This window comes from Sinohyriopsis cumingii, chromosome 9 (genome assembly GCF_028554795.1).
Source record: "Sinohyriopsis cumingii isolate HCF-2022 chromosome 9, ASM2855479v2, whole genome shotgun sequence".
NCBI lineage: Eukaryota > Metazoa > Mollusca > Bivalvia > Unionida > Unionidae > Sinohyriopsis > Sinohyriopsis cumingii.
The window spans coordinates 117,688,116-117,706,660 of NC_142969.1; the positions used below are offsets into that span (position 1 = coordinate 117,688,116).

The window sequence follows — 18,545 nt, forward strand, 5'->3', positions numbered from 1 at the left end:
CTGGCTCTACCTTTCATATTTTGTCTCATCGTGGATATTTACTTCTGTAGGGAGGGGTTTGTCTTCCTGGTGATTTTGGCAACTTTTCCTTTTATCATTGTGCGTAGCAAGTTTTGTTCTGCACTTCATAGCCAGGATTGTGCTGATGAGCCGTACAACACTACACACACACACACACACACACACACACACATACATAGCAATAGACCTTAAACCTACTTCATCCATTTTTAATTATATTATCTAGAAATTCCTCCTTGATATTGTTCATTTCATTTCTCTTGCAGCGTAATCAAAGTTATATATATGCCACCTATGTATAGCTGAGAAAGGACAAAGGTCAAAATGGCAGAGGGCAAGTGTGCCACGTGCTCCAGATATCTTCTTATCGTTTTCAACTTCCTTTTCTGGGTGAGATATAAACATTTGCATATTTAGCTATGTTTACAGTTTCTATCTTTTGTTACGCATTCATTTGCTCGTGTTACACATTTTAAGGTAAATGCCAAATTAACTGTATTTCCAAGCCGCAAGCGAGTATGTATGTATGTACATACGTATGTGTGTGTGTATGTATGTATGTATGTATGCATGTATGTATGTATTTTGTATGTGTGTCCACCCCACCCCACCCATTAATAACAGCGCGAAATGACAGGAACATTTCCTACAGTATATTTTCTGTACAATTAGAAGGTTAAAGGTATGCCTTGGACATTCTTCAAATACAGGATCTACAGGGGGCTTTGCCCCCTTTATACCCCACTTGGTGTTCTATCCCACAGATCCCCTTACTTGATTGTCACACCCCCACATCCAGAGCAGACATAAATCAGACGTCATTTGAATTCCACACCCGTTTATTGTTCAGACTGCCAAACCAAACGTAAATTAGACATCATTTAAATTTCGAAAGGGTACACTTAACCTGGGAACTAATACATTCAAAGAACATTTGATTTTTAACCGTTTCTGGTCATCACTTTCCGTAGCAGTTTCCAGTGCAAATATTTAAATTTCTTTTCCCTTTAGAACTTTTTTAAATTCTTTCTGCATTGAGCAAACATTCCCACTGCTACACAGTGGAGGTTGGTATATGTTCGTTATTGAGAAGAACATAGTACTAAGGGACTAAACATTTAAGATTTCCTGGGAGGGGTGTGTGCCTGCTGTTGATTGTAGCTCTGAAGTATTCGAAGAATAACAACATAGGGCCTCTAACCACGCTTTGTGGAAGAAAAGTATCCTGTTCTGAAACATAATCAAAAACACCCTCCGCAGAAAATTGAATGGTCGGTCCCCAAGTTATGCTTCACTTGCATCAATATAATGTAACAAACGAGCTAAACGAATGTCGTCAGCTTGGTCACATTACCGCCGAATTGGATCCCTCGTAAACAACAATCACAGCGTTAGAACCAATTATTGTTAGTGGAAAACAATTAGGCCTTAGATCATTATTATTCACGTGCCACAAAACTTCTAAGCCATTTTGTCATGTGCCCACAACATTACTACACCAATATTATTCATATGCCACAACACAACTAGGACACTACTGTACATGTTAAGTTAGCCAGAAAACAAAGTTTTTTTCGACGTTATTTATTGCTACAATGTTTATCAAATGTTACCATGATGTGACATAGGTAAATTTCCATTCTTGACCCTATTGTTTCCTTAATGCCATTCACCGGTATACACCCCCACCCCCGTTGGTACTTAGTATTCAAGTCAATGATAACTGTTCTCATTCAAGTGCAGGTAATTATAATTAATTTTAATTAACGATTCGAATAATAGTATATAATGTCACTGGCTGCAATAATATTATAATAATTTTCAACAAGTTTCATAATTTGCATTTCAAATCAACACTTGTTTACGAGATATAATTGTTTGCTAGAGACGACTCTTACATTTGAGGTGGGTAAGGTTTCAAAAATATTTAAATTTTAATAGCTCTAGGGTCTTGTATCACGTGCAACCTGATGGATCTTCATGTCGATATCTGCATTTCCCATCAGTTGATTATTGAAATTACGGGTCACTAAACGAAAGATTTATTGAGGTACTAATGGAGGCCACCTTCTGAGAAACACGAAAAGGGCTTTAAAAAATTAATAAGCTTTTTTCGGCCGCAAACAAATTATCTTATACACGGCATCAAACTCATCGGAACATTTACCCCATAGCCCTGAAATTCTGCTGAGTCTCACCACAGTACAATATTCTGATTGAAAAAGGAGATGATGTGGCTGCAAAGTTAATGACCGCTAATATTTTCGGTGAGCTTCGCACCATTTGCGTCACAGTGTCTATGACGCACTATAACCACGTGATTTCCCGATATCGTATGACTCGAAACAGCTGAGCTGATATTTAGCGGATTCCCAGCCTAATGATTATAGCATTCGTCATACATCTCAAAGGCACTAGTCGTAATGTGCCTACATACTGAGCGAGTAATGAATACATATGCCCAATTAATAATTTCCGACCTTACAGGAAGACGGTTTTTCGATCGTTGGTAAAATAGGGTTGCCACCCGAAGAGCTCCAAGATACGAAATAAATATATGATCCCTTAAGAAACTGACATATTACAACACTACATTTTTCTATTTAATACAGAACGGCGGCAACCCTACTAGCTCAAAATGAACAATTTACTTGAGTTCTGCTTGCAGCTCAGGCTTTAGAGAATCACACATTTAGAATTGATTAAATCTCAACAGTCTCGATTGTCATCACGTGCTGTTGATGCATAACACGCAGATTGGCTATAAAGTTGTACGTCAATTTCCACTCAAACTTGTCGGTTGCACAGAAAACAACGGCGGATTAATTGCCATTGCAGATCTCGTCTGCGGGAATGCCACCTGTTTATATTGTCCCAGAGGTCTTACCAGTGCCGGATTACGAAATAGGCAGAGTAGGCACCAGCCTAAGGGCCCCGCGACAACGGATCAAAATAATATTGATAAAACTTATTAAAAGATAATTTGCGAGGGGGAGGGGCAAGATTTCGACTGCCCAAGGGCATAAGGATCTCCACAGGGTTTAATCCTGCACTGGGTCTTACTAATGCCGCTGCATGATTAGAAAAGTATTTTGTGGGGTAATGGGGTCTGAAAAAGCTTCCTGTCATGCAGTCACGCCATCTAGGTGCCGGTGTACACCATTGCATCTATTTATAATGGTTTGTTTTTCATCTATTTTTTTCACCTGCTCTTCACTTAAGCATAAAGCACATGCTGTCTGAGAGCAGCACTAGAAATATGAAATAAGTAAAACCATGAGGGTAAGCTCAGCTTGCTACTGTATATATCATCATCCTCGTAAGTGATTGCTGTCCCCCTCCCTCCCGTTTTCTACCGTATTCATGGTCTTGGTCATCTTCGCTAGCCAAGGTTCCGATATGATAACCATATCTACACCTTGGCTAATCGAACAGATATATTGTTTGTTTGTCCTAGCGACATCTAGTGGATTTCATGAGTTGCCTCCCTTAGTATATAGTGCCAACTAACCAATAGCGTGGTCCATTGTAGATAGGGTTATTACATCTGAACCTTGGCTAGCGAAGATGGGTCTTTTTAACGATTAGCCTTTACGTTGTCTTAAATGTTCCTTAAGTGTTAAATTAACGTTTGAAAATGTATGCCTGAAGCATGGTACCATCGCTCACGATCGAAAAGTATTTTTATTAAACAGAATACTGCTATGTTGACTCCATGTAACAAAAAGTACAGAACTTCATCAAAATTTCCTCAGCCACACACTTGGGTGTTAATCCGTACATCAATAGTTTTCCAAAAGGCACCGGAGAGTTTAACTAAAAGTCTTTAAGATTTTTGGGAAAGGTAATATTTGTAATAACAAGCGTCCATATGTTGAAACATCTGGTAAATGCACCCCCCCCCTCCTTTTTTTTTTCTTCGTTTTTTTTTTTGTTTTTTTTTTTGTTCTTCAATTTCACCGGAAATGAGAATGCCAGGATACAGCCGTATTTATACGTTATGATGTTACCCATTGAATAAAATTATAATACTTTCATTGCCACCTAATTACTAAGTTTGCATGTACATACAATTTGAAACGTAATCCAGGTGACTTCGTGTTTCTAACATAAACTCTCAAGCATCATTTGCTAACCACAACACCAAATGACATTTCAAATATCGAACTGTGTATTGATACAAGCTGAAGTTGGATTAGCAGTCACTCTCTCTGCATAGCAGATAAGACTTATAATGTATCTACCCGCATGCTAGCAGACCTAACAAAAAACCGCAACTTAATTTTCAAAAATATTACTTTGCCTTTTTTATGTGTTTCATTTGAAATACTGAAAAAGTTTTAAAATTAAGTTAATAAAACTGAAAATCGCATTTGAAGACGGTCAGACTAACAAATCTTGACTACGAGTAATAAGATCCGGTGACACTTGAAAACTGTAATAAAAATAGTCCGGTTCTCTGCCTCATATTGCTCCTTTGCGCTGCACTCCATGTACTAAGGCAGGTGAAGGCCTATGCCATATTGACCTGTGCTCAACACATAATGAGAGCAAGTTGAAGAAAAAAACTCTATAATGAAACCGTGAAAAATGTATTCATTTCATTTTCTGTTTGTTAGAGAAGCAGTACGAACTAATATTTTCCGTTTGATCTAACAGTCGTTTTCTTGCGTTCAAGCTTAATCAGCAATTAGGTCATATAATTATTTTTACAAGTATAAATTATATTTTGGCAAATATTGAACATTTCTGACTATGTCATCTAAAACTTTCATTTGCAATTGATTCCTTGAACAAAGTGGCGTAATAACCCCCGGGGAGGGGAGGCGGACCAGGTGGGGACCCTAAATGTGTAAGATATTATTTGGTGAAACAAATAAAATCATAGTTTACAGTCCTTTCTAGTTTGTAGTCATTGAGTGATGATTTGGTAGATAAGTTACAGTTGGCCCCAGTGGAGAATACCAACTAGTATATTGCATAACAGCAGTCAAGAGGAGACAAAACAAGCTTTTCCACCATTTGAATAGTGTAACAAGCTCTACAGTATTTAGAAACATCACTTTTTACCTTCAGCCAATAAAAATGATTTAAGTTCTTATGAGAAGTCTTGTTGATCCCTAAATGACCATCCAAGAGAGTTGTAAGAGCTAAACTAAGAATCGATAAGACTTAGGAACAACAATTTGATAGCTGTCACCGGTGGGTACCTCCGGTGGTCTAACTTTTCTCATAAGGACCCCATTTTTCACAAAGCAACAAACTGGTACTTGTTTTGCTTCAGTTTCGCTAATAACCCTCTGAAACAAAGAGATCTGATAATTTTTATCCTGTTCGACAATGAGTGCTTGTCTTTTTCACCATATAGAATAGAATGAGTAGTAAAAAGAGGAGCAGTGTCATCAATACCTATTTATTAACCGGTACGAGGGGTAAAAGTGACCTCATCAAACGAATGACCAATAAATATGTCAGCTAAAAGAATAATTTCCTGGTCAACACCATTCTCAATAGCCTTCTTTGCCATAACTCTAGAAACTGCATAAGCAGCATAGGAATCCTGGGTTTCAATTTCAGCTGGCTCATCTTTTTCATCCAATCAATAACCATTAACTAGTGAATCCTGGGTTTCGATTGGATAATCTTTTTCATCCAATCAATAACCACTGACTAGTGAATCCTGGGTTTCAATTTCAGTTGGATCATCTTTTTCATCCAATCAATAACCATTAACTAGTGCGAAATAAATTTAGACGCCAAAAAAGATACTAGTGAAAACATCTTTTTAACAACTATTTCACCCATCTGATGCTGTTCACATTAATTAAATATATAATAATAAAACGTCTCAACTCTCAGGACAAAAGGATATTTATTTAACTTAATACCACGAAAGAAAATATGGTAGTGTCATTCAATTGGCTTCGTATTGTGGAGTGCAACGCAGGGAGCGTACGAAGTAGGGAACCAGATTATAATCCAAGGCGTAAACTACGTGAAAGGGGATGTTGATGCTTTCACATTAATTTATGTCATAATAAAAGACTATATACTGCTCTCGCAGAAGGGATAAAATAGTTTTAATACATATTAATTCAATATCTTTGGAGTAAAGCCGCTTTTATGCGCGATTTGGAACAGTGGATAGAGCAGGTAATGTTTTTTCTAATGGAATCATGAGGTGTCTATAAGAGTTACGGACTGAAAGTTTGTGTTTCATCTCGCCATCTCTCTTTCTCATTAAATAGAATTAAAAGGATGAGCACTCCATTTCTTGGTTTCTTTTAATGTGGTGCATATGCACTCATCCAAAATGCACACATAGAGCAAGTTTAATGCTGATAAGAGAGGTTGTGTTGGAATTTTTGCATGAACAAGACAAATGGACACGCATACATGGACGGACAAAGTAAATCTGATATACTGACAACTTAACAGCATGAAAGTATAAACGGAAATATTTGGGACCGGTCGCAACTCTTGACTTCTTATCCAAAATAGTATGTGAATTTTCAAGGGTGAGACGAAACATGCTCTAAAAGAACTAATTATGGCTCACTAGGCTTACACTGGGGTGTGGTGCTGTGGGAACGCGTGGGAACGGCGTTCCCTTAATGGTTTGCGCGTTCCTTTACTTATTTTACTCTCGCCATTGTCCCCCCCCCCCCGCGCATCTGAGTAACATGCGTTCCTTTACTTCTTTGTTGCGTTCTCTCCTTTTTTTATAGCACTAAATCACTGGGATTATACTTAAATAACAGCGACAAAATGCAATATTCACGGTAAACTTTGTTCACAAATAATTATCCCAGTTGCATTAAACGCAAATACGGTATATTTAATTGGGGGTGGGTGAGGGTTAGGCTGCAATATGTTACCCCAAAACTACAAAATCTCACCCTGATTTGTGGAAAAAGAACTTGTTATATCAAATTACATTAGCTGAAAAGAATCAACTATCTTGACGTAATGAAGGAAACAAATCCTTGTTTGAAAGAAATCTTAACGCACCGAATCCCCTCTGCTAAAATAATTGGCAATTTCCTTTGCGCAGACATTTTCTTGTTCTCCATACATACAACCAATGCAGAAAACATAACAGATTTTTCTTTTCTTTGTAAAGTTTGACTTAATTACCATAATAGATTTAAATTTATGAAAACAAATTTCCAGCTGGTTGATGATAAAGATGTTATATGGAGGCTATACTAAATAATTTGAACCAAACCAATTCGCGTTGAATATTCCTTGAACGTTTGATAGCAATAAATGAAATCGTTGATGAGAAGGTGTGATAATATGTTTCTCACCTGGCTGTCATGGGGAGCATGATACACAAATTTGTAGATTTGCATTTTTGGGGGAGATTTCAAAGAATGTATTTTGTACCAGGTTGCTGGAATCTGTCAAACATAGAACTTGCCTACAGTACTCGAGGAATGTTTAACCAGATGTAGCTATTCCTTTAGGTGTCAAAGTATATGTCTGATCTGATTGTTATGGAATACTAAAATTGTGTCACTTCATAAGTTCATGCAGGACAAATGATAAAACGAAAAATGCATGATTCTGATTCTGTATGTGTCATGTATCACTCTCTTTGAACCTCCAGCAGCTGGAAAACTTCTCATATTCCAAGCCTATTTCACAAATGTGTTTTTGTGCGATGTTCTTTGCTGCCAGCATCTGTGTCGTGTAGAACTTAATAAAAACTTATTTTAAGAAAGACATTTTTAGAAAAGCGTTATATCTGCATGACCGTCGCTTTTATGCAATATAAATGATTCCCGATAAGGTCACTAGCAGACGATATTCTGCTTATTTTACCCTAACTATGGTCAACCCGGCAGTTTTTCCTATATGCAGCCACCAAAATTGGCCGTTCTGAACAAGGCACACTGAAGCAAAAGCAAAATCAACTTATGAAGTACAACTATAGATACTAACGGAAAGCCTGATTTTCGTTTTATTTATGTATATATTTTTTTGTAACAGTATCTTAAGGTTCAATGAAATTATTTCAACGTCCAAACACCATATAAACTCAACGGTAAACCTGGTGTCATACCACAAATATGGCAGCTGCTAAGGTTATTCCGGAACTATCTATTAACCTTTTATCGCAGGCACAGAAAGTTGATGAAAATTCCATTCCAAAGATAGACAAGTTGCACATACTCCGATCACCTACTATTTCGCTTTGGTGGCACATAGGTTGTAATTTCATGTATGTAGAAAACCCTCGCAAGGTCTCCAACTCTCCAACTTTGATCTTAAAGGTGGCACCAAACCAATGAAATGTGACCCAACCACGAGTCTTTAAGTATCAAGAGTACCACATCGAACATTATATTCCCATCTCGTGCTCTTTTTCGTAGTCATGACAACTGAATGGAAAATTTATGTTTTATGAAAAATTGGAAGACAAAGTATTGATATCATCTCACTCTTTTCATAATAATCATTGGCAATCGCAATGTTTAATAAAATAAAAATTAACAGCACTGTCATATCCATGGAGCTTTTTAAAAAAGGTGAGACGTGACATGTATAATATCATACACTATTCAGTTATCATCTATCCTGTATGAACTTATGAAGTGACAGGACCTTTACAAGAGGTTTACATTTCCTGCAATATGTGTCTGTAAAATAACAGACAGACAGAAAAATGTTGAGTAACGCAACTGAGTTGTGGTTTAAAAGTAACAGTTCTCTGAATTAAGCATTATTAATGACATCAGGAACATTCTCTGGTTACGTAGATAGCATGCACTGCAGTAAAAAACTTAATTTAAGGTCAAAAAGATGAAAGTGTATATGTATACCTTTACTCATCGCTTTAATATCTGATAAGTAATGCCTTCATTCACCATGTTATTGTCTAGCAACGATAACTGTATCCATTTATACTGAATGCACATCCATTCCTCTGTCCTTATCGCGAAATTGTCATTGTGATTTAAATTTGCACCAAGCATCGACCTGAAATTATGTTGCCAACTAAATCATTAATAATATGGCGTTTGTATGCTCAATAATGGCTTTGCGACGCCTTTCGTTGTCTAAAATCAACTTAGTTTAAACCATTTTCCATTTAGGTTGGAAGCGTCTAGATCCATTACATTTTTTCTACTGTCGTATATGTATTCCTTCTCCTTCTTTATAATTAAACTCATTCTATCAGTACAGGCGGATATTCCACAAAACACATTTCTTACTCTACTTGTACTTCTTTGCGACTGTCATGTTTAGATGTCAGCATCAGTTTCTACACTTTCAGTCGCAATTGTTCCAACATGTATTTATTATTTATGCGCGCTATTTATAGAACTGAAAAAACTACGTGGTCACTTTTTAAAATCTGGAAATATAAAAAAAATATATATATATGCCAGTACAAATGTTTGACATGTACATTATGGGTCAGAAAGTTGCTTTCAAGAATAGCACCCCTTTGAGTTTAGTGGAATTTAATAATCTTTTCACATTGTCCACTAGTACTCCTTAATTTCATCATCGTGTAGTATTTTTCTATTATATACTGATGCTATCAAATGAAAGATAAAAATAGATTTTAAAAAAATTTCAATAATATGCATACTTCGTAAAATATTTAATTTTTTCCAATTAAATTTTGATGTATGGTTTAGCGTTGTAATGAACTTTGTGTGATTATTTAATTTTCTTTACGTGTTACTCTCCGTCTAAAATATATTATAGACCGTTCGAGTATTGCTCGACATCTTCCGTTTCCAAAAAAAACCGTCTCAGTCTACGAACCAGTGCTTAGTAGCGCAACCCTAATATTCAATCATCAGTACAAACGTGTGGGATTAGTAGCATCAATAAATCTCAATACAAAGCAACTAGAAGCGTCACCAAGTCCTTTAACATAATCGCGTTATGATATGATGCAATGGTCTCTATTAGGTCACTGTTAACTGATTGACGGTGTATTTAGTTTCTCCTCTGTTTTTGTTGCAATACTCAAATGAAAATCTTAGTCAAAAAGACATCACCGAGAGATTGAACTATGAGCGTATCTTACCTCTGTCATGATTTGTCATTGTTTTTTTAAATATCATTTATCTAAACAGTTCAAACGTTAAAAACATATGTTAGGGCATACCCTTAAAAATTATACAACTTTTTATCTTTACATTTTATGCTGATATTTAATTTGTGTTTGATACCTCCTAATAACTGCCTATTAACATCGCAGGAAACAAAGTCGCAATGAAACATATTTTCAACAGACAAAGACTCCAGCCATTAAAGTAGTGTTTTGTATTATTGATCTTCTCGAGAACAATATGTAGATTTATGGCTTTCAAAAATCCAAAGATTGCATCAGATTCCGTAGAAGCCTGCACATTTATCAAATTATTGAATCCTAATTGTTTATCATTGCGGTGTCTGACATATATTGTTTTATTGTAATATGGAAGGATTTTTTGTTGGAGGATTCAGCACATTTACTATCTTCCTTGTCACAATTAACCGCCTTTCCCTCATTGATTTTATTCATAAACATTGCCATAGTTGGAAAATCCATCAGAAATTAAACCATTACATGGATTTATTAGGATGTTGTTTTCGGAAATATTGTCATGCCCAACAAAATAAATCGCTTTTTTAATGAAATGGATAGTTTACAATTTCTGTTATCTGTTTATCTGGTACAATAGATTTATTTCTGGTACAGTAGATTTATTTCTCAAGGATACCATCTGATTTTGCCCGTGTTTGAAGGTCAGGCTTTTTTCCGTTCCGCTATTTATTTAGATAGAGTTATAGTTTTATTAGTCCAAAAAGGGCCCAAGAAAATGAATGGCTACATGGAATTTTCACCAAAAGACTTCTTATGATACCTAGCTGGCCCTAAATGAAAATGGTGCCAGTTGTGCATCCAAATTCGCTGCCATGACGACTGTTGTCATTACTCCACCTGAACGGAAAATCATTATGACGCGGGGTTTTGACCAAATTATGATGTCTATCTTATCCTTAATGAAAATTGTGCTAACCTGACATGAAGTATGTCCACTATATTAACTAACTGGAAAATCTTGGTACCGCTGAAGAATGTCAAGATGGTTATAATGAAGAAATGATCTTGTCTTGAAATCCTGAAATTCGTTTCGCCGTGTAGAACGTCAGTCCCTTCAAAGGACCCATGTTTTATGAAGATTCATTTACATTTTCAAATACTGTTTCAATGGATACATATTATGCTATTCCCTGTACGCATAAATATTACAAATTTATTTTCTTTATGTGCTTAACTTATACATTAATATTGTGATATTAAAAAATCAACCAGATGTCATATCTGTTTGTTTTTTTACCATAGAAACGCTCACATTACCATACAGACGCCCAAAGTACCATACAAACACTCAAATTAATCAACCATCCCACACATTTACGTCCTACAATTACGAAGACGTTCGAGTTAAAAACGGTTAGTACACATATATATGCAAATTGCAATTTGCTAAGGTCTGTAAGATTTTGGCGATTTATTTATAACATTAAGATACAAATTCGAGTCCTGATTTTTTGGTAGTTCAAAACATCAGGTTTCTCAGTCATTATCCCACATTCCATGTTAAAGTTGTAAACTTAAGCAATGTTGAATTGTTTCAAATAATGTCTGGAATAAATGTTGTAAATTCTTTTAGTAACAATCACCAAATCAGATAGTAATATAATTTAAGACTCTAGGTCTTAAATTATGTAACAGAAAGAAAGTGAAACCAACAATTTATGAAATATCAAGAAGCAATTTATTTCCCTACAATATGAAATGAAAAGTTCAAAAGCCACTTACAACACTGTGAGTTAAATTCCAAATAATCACAAGTACAATATATAGAATGTTCCGAATGAATTACATTAGTCTTGCATGTCATTGATATAACACAATGATGCAATCCAGAAAGTCTTTGACTGAGTTTACACAAATCCAATAAAATGCATTTATCCAAAAGCCAATGAGCAATTTAGGAATTGCAATAAATGTTTTAAATAAATTATTCCTCTCGAATCATATCGGATTACAAGAACTCAGCTATATATTCGGATCAAAGTGGATTCCCACACACTGACCTAACACAGGAATGAATAATTAGTTTATCAAATACCATTTATTACGTTTTCACTTAACCTTATAAAGTACTATCATGTTATGCACTCTAACGGAAAACCCGAGTCTAATTGTGAACAAAATTGGCCTTGAACTCAATTATCATGTAAAAACTATATGTATATCACACAATCGTGGACAAAAGTTATGCACACAATACAAATTAAATATACATAACATAAAGACACGTATTATGGACTTATAAATAAAGGAGCTGTGACACAAAATTACAACGTTAGATTTGTTAACACAGTTGATAACGTGAAGAATTATTAAAAAGACGACAACAAACTAGCTTACGTATGAATCTATCGCATGACAGCTCCTAGCTTCAAATCATAAATTTTATTCAAAACAAATCAAGGGGTCTATATTGGAGATTAAAGCATTCTTAGCTAGACAAAAAACGTTCCCCATGAAATTAATTTCAAGACTATTGTAGTTTTTTTTAGTGAATATAACAACAAGTCTCTGATACAGTCCAATCAATTAGAGCGTTTTATCATTTTTCAGTCCATTTATTTACAGATATGTGGCGGCGTATGTATAGGGATTGGTTTGTGGGCTGTTTTGGATCCTGAGATAGAGTCATATCTGAGACAGCTAGCAAATATCAACATACCCTTGGACTCCATAATGGTGGCCGCTTATATCCTTATCGCAGTTGGTTCCTTCATGTTCTTTGTTGGATTCTGTGGCTGCTGTGGAGCAATAAGGGAGAGTGCCTGCATGTTAGGAGTGGTGAGTTATGTCCCCTGTTGACATGTGTTTGTCCATGTGTCCGTGTACCTGTCATGTAACTTTATATTCAACTCACGAAACTTAATGAAATTATTTCGTCGCGTGAGTTGGCTTAATGATGAGGGACATATTCAACTCAAGAAACGTAGCGAAACTTTTTTCGTTGTATAAGCTGAGCCTGGTGAATGATCTGAGACCAATTCAAATGACGAAACCTAGTGACACTTCTTTCGTTGCTTAGGTTGGGCCTACTGATTAGAGACGAATTCAAATGACAAAACTTAATGACACTTCTTTCTTTGCTTAAGCTGGGCCTAGTGATCAGAGACGAATTCAAATGATGAAACTAAGTGACACCTTTTTCGTTAGGTAGGCTGAGCCTGGTGATCAGAAACACATTCAAATCACGAAACGTAGTGGAACTTTTTTCTTTGCGTAGGCTGAACTTAGTCATCAGCCAACACTTGAGCATGAGTCTGATATTCATGCCGATTTAAAAAAAAACTTTAAGTAAAGTCCATAGAAATTGTTTGTGGACAAATCCAGTGCTCACACCCAAGATATAATGGGGGAGGGGTATATTCAGTGGTTTCACGGGGGAGGGGGGTGCGGACCGCACCGGGTGACACCATAAGAGAGGGTGACACCAAAATGACTGTCTATAACATGGTTGGCTTTTTCTGCAGAAAGGGGGTCCATGGGGGTGACACTATGACTTACCGCGCTGGGTGACACCAACCCTACTGACGCCACTGGGTATATTATTAAGACCTGTTGATAGATGTGTTATGCACTATTTTCTTCACCATCATCTTTAAGCATAGGTGAAAAGTACGAACCTTGGGAGCAACATTCAGGATAACTCCCTATATGTTGGGCAAATGTATTTAAGACATCTTGACATATGACATCTGCCAATTTTTTAAGCTATTAAAGTTTTGAGAAATGTTTCGGTTACGTTTTAACCGAATTCCGAATACGTGGAGCCATGATATTTCTAACTTTCTAGGATATTGCATTTAGGAGCTGACTACGGGACTAATAAGATTCCAACGAGCCCATGTCCAATGAGAAGCAATAACGAACAAACCCCATCTGTCTGTTGTCAAATGAGAAGCAGTAACGAACAAACCCGATCTGTCTAATGTCCAATGAGAAGAAGTAACGAACAGACCTTGTTCTGTCCGTTGTCAAATGAGAAGCAATAACGAACATACCCAATCTATCCTTTGTGTCTTATGATGTTGCTGAAAGGTCAAGTTTATAAAAGTTTAGATGACGGTAACAGTTTCAAAATACTTTTATCTTGACTTTTATTTGCCAACTCTAGTACTTCCCTACCAATGTGTTTTAAGCAAATCTGGAGTAAATTGAATAAAGACCCATACTAAGTAAAATAATATCACTTTTTGGGTCATGCCTCTAGTATTTAATAATAGATTCATGCGATCTGCTTCAGAGTCTGGGGATTTTACAGTTGCGTAGTACTTTGCTATTGTTATCTTTGTTATTATTAGAATTATCATTAATACAATGTCTGTTCCAGTACATTGCATGCATGGCCGTAGTAATATGTGGCGAGCTGTCTGCTGGAATATACGTAGCCGTTGAGAAAGGAAATGTAAGTTTTTAACACAGCTTTTTAGTTTTAACTTCTTTAGTTGACTGCATAACCTTTATAGAAAAATCAGAAGATATTATACTGTTTCATGCTGGTGTATGCATAAATTTATTTCATTTGACTAATAATTAACACGCATCAATTGCGTATGATGTTTACAAATCAGAAATATCGTAGGGATAGACCAATATATTGTATGTACCATTATATCTAATGATAAATGGGTTAGAGTTTTGTCTGATGTGTCTTTAATTACAAAAACAAAAGGACAAGTCAATATATCATAACAAATTGGTCAGAGTATGATATGTATTGTTATTGTTTCATAACAAAAGGCCAGTGTCTCATATTTAGCGTTATTATCACACAACAAATGAATAGGCTAGTGTCTTGTATATAGTGGCATTTTCCAACACCAAAAGGATAGGCAAGTGTTTTGTATTTAGCGTTACTGTCTCATAATAAAGGGTCAAGCCCGTGTTTTTAGCTCTACTAGTCGTAGATCAGAAGAAGTTATGGGATGGTCACTGTCCGTCGCCTTTCGTCTGACGCCCTTCAGTCCATTAACACATGCTTGTTATCGCTACTCTTCGTAAACTGCATTCACGATTGCTATGAGAATTGACACACACACACACACACACACACACACACACACACACACACACACACACACACATTCATGGTGTAGCTGGTCCTAAATGAAAAAAAGTGCTGCTAGAACATAAACATTTTGTAATGGATACTTCTCCTGGATGAAGACTCATATCAACATGGCGTTTACATTTAAAGATTTACTTATGATGCCCTCCTAGTGCTAAATGAAAATGAAGCAGGGTAGATGTCCAATATGCAGCCACGGCAGCCATCTTGATAATCTTGTTATCGCTACTACTCCTACGTGGATCATCATATTGACATGGGATTTCCACTGAAAGGCTTCCTGTTATATCTAGCTGGTTCTAGATGAAAAGAGCGCTGATATGAAGTCCAATATGGCGCTACGTCAGCCCTCTTGAAAAAAATGTTATCGCTACTCCTCCTCAATGGATGGTCTTTCACTAAAATGTTTCTTATGACGTTTATCTGGTCCTAAATAAAATAGTGCAAATCTAAGATCCAATATGGCTCCCATCTTTAAAATCTTGTTATCACAACTCTTGAACAGAAAGTCATGTTGCCATGGAGTTTCAACCAGAAGACTTCTTATGATGGCCATTTAGTCCTAAATGAAAATGGTGCTGATCTTCTATCCAATATGGCCCCGTAGCAGCCATATTGTAAATCTCGTTATTGATGCTCCTGTTGAATGGAACGTCATATACCGAAACTATGTTATCTCTAATCCTCTCCTAGTTGATGGCTGTATCAACATGGGGTTTTCACCAATAGATTTCTCATGATACCTAGTTGGTCATAAATGACAATATTACCAGCTATATATCCAGCTATATATATTACCAGCTACCATGATGACTGTCTTAAAATTCTTGCTCTCACTACTCCGCTTTCAACGGGTGATCGTTATGACAGGGGCTTTTACTATGTACTAAATGAAAATGGTGCCAATCATGCATCCAATATGGCTGCTACTCCGACTGTTTTAAAATATTGTTCTCTCTACTTTTCCTGAATCGATGATCATTATAACGTGGGGTATTCACCAAAACACTTCGAATGATGTCTACCTTGTCCTTGTATCACAACTTACAGTGTGCATACTACACACAGTTAATTTCAAACTCTTGCTATCGGTGAACAATGTCATAGATGGTTTCTGCACTCGGCACTGACATGACAGAAACGGCCTTATCGTGAATCCCGGGAAATTCTTTCCGCCCCGAAGAGCGAAGGTCCGTTCGAGAACCTCATGTTTATACAGTGTTATTATCTCACAACATAGGAACAGGTCCGTTTAGTGTGCGTGGTGGTATTATCTCATAACAAAGGGATAGGCCCGTGTCTTTTGTTTATTGGTATATCATATCTTCGGTTGTCCATCGTGTCCAACGATCACGCTAGTTGTGCAGCCCACGGTGACAACGCATGTGGCTCCTGAGTCCAAAGCTGGAAGCACACAGGATGTTACAGGTTGGACATGGGACGTTTGTAGACGTGATGGTATGGGATGCTGCGATGTGACGTTTTTCTCTCAATGGTGCCAGTCGTCAATCCCTAGTTCAACAGCCTTTGCGATGAGTGAGCACCATGTAGACCGGTCCTTGGCAGAGGCTTCTAGCTCGCTGAGTTGAATTCCGCACCATTTCAGGTTACACTTAAGGTTGTCTTTGTACCTTTTCCTGGGGTGCCCTCGTTTCCGCTTTCCCTGCTTGAGCTTGTCTCTGTATTCTGGTCTCCTCCATCCGAATGACTTGGCCAGACCATCTGAGCTGGGCTTTCATCAGCAGTGCCTCAATGTTAGGAACACCGGCCCTTGTGAGGACTTCTAAGTTGGAAATCCTGTCTTACCATTGGATTTGCGAGATTGACGGTGGTGAGAGCATATGGAATTGCTCAAGTTGCTTCACATGCCTACAGTATACAGTCCATGTTTCACAGCCATAGTACATGGAGGCGAGGACGATAGCTTTGTAGATCTTAATCTTGGTGGGCATCCGAATGTCTTTTTGCAGGACTCTAACACGAAGTCTTCCTATGGCTTGGCTTGCTTTCTGGTTCCTGCTTTTAATGTCATTGTCCAGCGACCCAAGACGTTGTGCTTCCCAGATATGTAGAGCTTTACGAGTTCTTCGACTGTCTCCTCTCGATCTTGATGGTGGGTTGTGGTGGGTTTGTGTAAGGAGCTGGATGAAGGAGTATCTCTGTTTTACCCAGGTTTATTGTCAGACCAAACAACCTGGATGCCTCATAGAACAAAGCGAGATTGGTATGTAGGTGGTTTTCTTTGTGTGCCATAAGTGCACAGTCATCTGCAAACAAAGCTTCGGGAAGTAGCATTTCCGGTGTCTTTGTTGTTGCAGAGAGCCGATACAAGTCCAACAGGGTTCCACCAAGGCGATACTTGATGTAGACTCCAATGTCTAGGTCCTTCATTGCATGGAATCCAACTTTAGTGAAGATGTTGAACAGCACATTATATTGATCTCATAAAATGGATAGCCAGTGTCTTGTGTGGAGTTGTATTACCTCATAACAAAAGGATAGGACCGTGTTTGCGTGTAGTGGTGTGGTCTCATAACATAAGGATAGCCAGTGTCGTGTGTGTAGTGGTATTATTTCATAACATTGGGATACACCCATGTCTTGTGTGTATTGGTATGGTCTCATAACAAATGGATAGGACCGTGTTTTGTGTAGTGGTATGGTCTCATAACATACGGATAGCCAGTGTCGTATGTAGAGGTACTGTCTCATAACCTTGGGATATACCCGTGTCTTATGTTTAGTGGTATGATCTGATATCATAAGGGTAGGTACGCATCTTGTGTGTAATGGTATGAACTCATAACAAATTTATAAGTCATAAGACTATAGTTCGTCGTAAATTTTTCCAGTGACAAATGTAGCTAAAAAAGGACTAACATTGCAATAAACTTTATATAAAAAGTGTATTTTTTTTAAAGAGATTTATTTTGGATATAATGTAATTATTTCCCTTTTCTCGCCACTTACTTATCTCACTATTTTCAATTAATCAGTTGCATAAATTGATACATGCTTGCATAATTTAAAACCTTATCTGTAGGGTGAGGTAATATCTATAACACACACACACACACACACACACACACACACACACATATATGTGTGTGTCTTTATAATAAAAGTAGATTTCTTACTATAGCCGCTACATTTTTGAAAGCCATTCTGTGTTATTAGTTTCGTTTTTCAACAAACGACACTTCATGTTATAGATAAAGATTTGTCTCCGTACTGGTATTTTACTGTTTTCTGCCTTAGATTGTATTTTATTTAAAGTATCATGTATACGATTATATCAATATATTGTCTTTTATTAAATGAGGGTATCTTTAATGATTCTTTAAATAT

General features: G+C 36.9%; 1 protein-coding gene across 8 annotated transcripts in view; it reads left to right on the forward strand.

The window, feature by feature from the left end:
• Positions 1-18,545, forward strand: part of LOC149792537 (tetraspanin-18-like) — a 136,967-nt gene that overhangs the window by 103,431 nt on the left and 14,991 nt on the right. For 4 of the 8 annotated variants that reach the window (XM_089971179.1, XM_089971177.1, XM_089971176.1 and 1 more), the window contains 3 exons: positions 288-411; positions 12,686-12,913; positions 14,460-14,534. In XM_089971179.1, the coding sequence (XP_089827305.1) occupies positions 346-411; positions 12,686-12,913; positions 14,460-14,534 (369 nt within the window). In that variant the 5' untranslated portion in view covers positions 288-345. The remainder of the gene's footprint in view (positions 1-287; positions 412-12,685; positions 12,914-14,459; positions 14,535-18,545) is intronic. The other 4 variants (XM_089971184.1, XM_089971181.1, XM_089971180.1 and 1 more) reach the window with 1 other exon arrangement.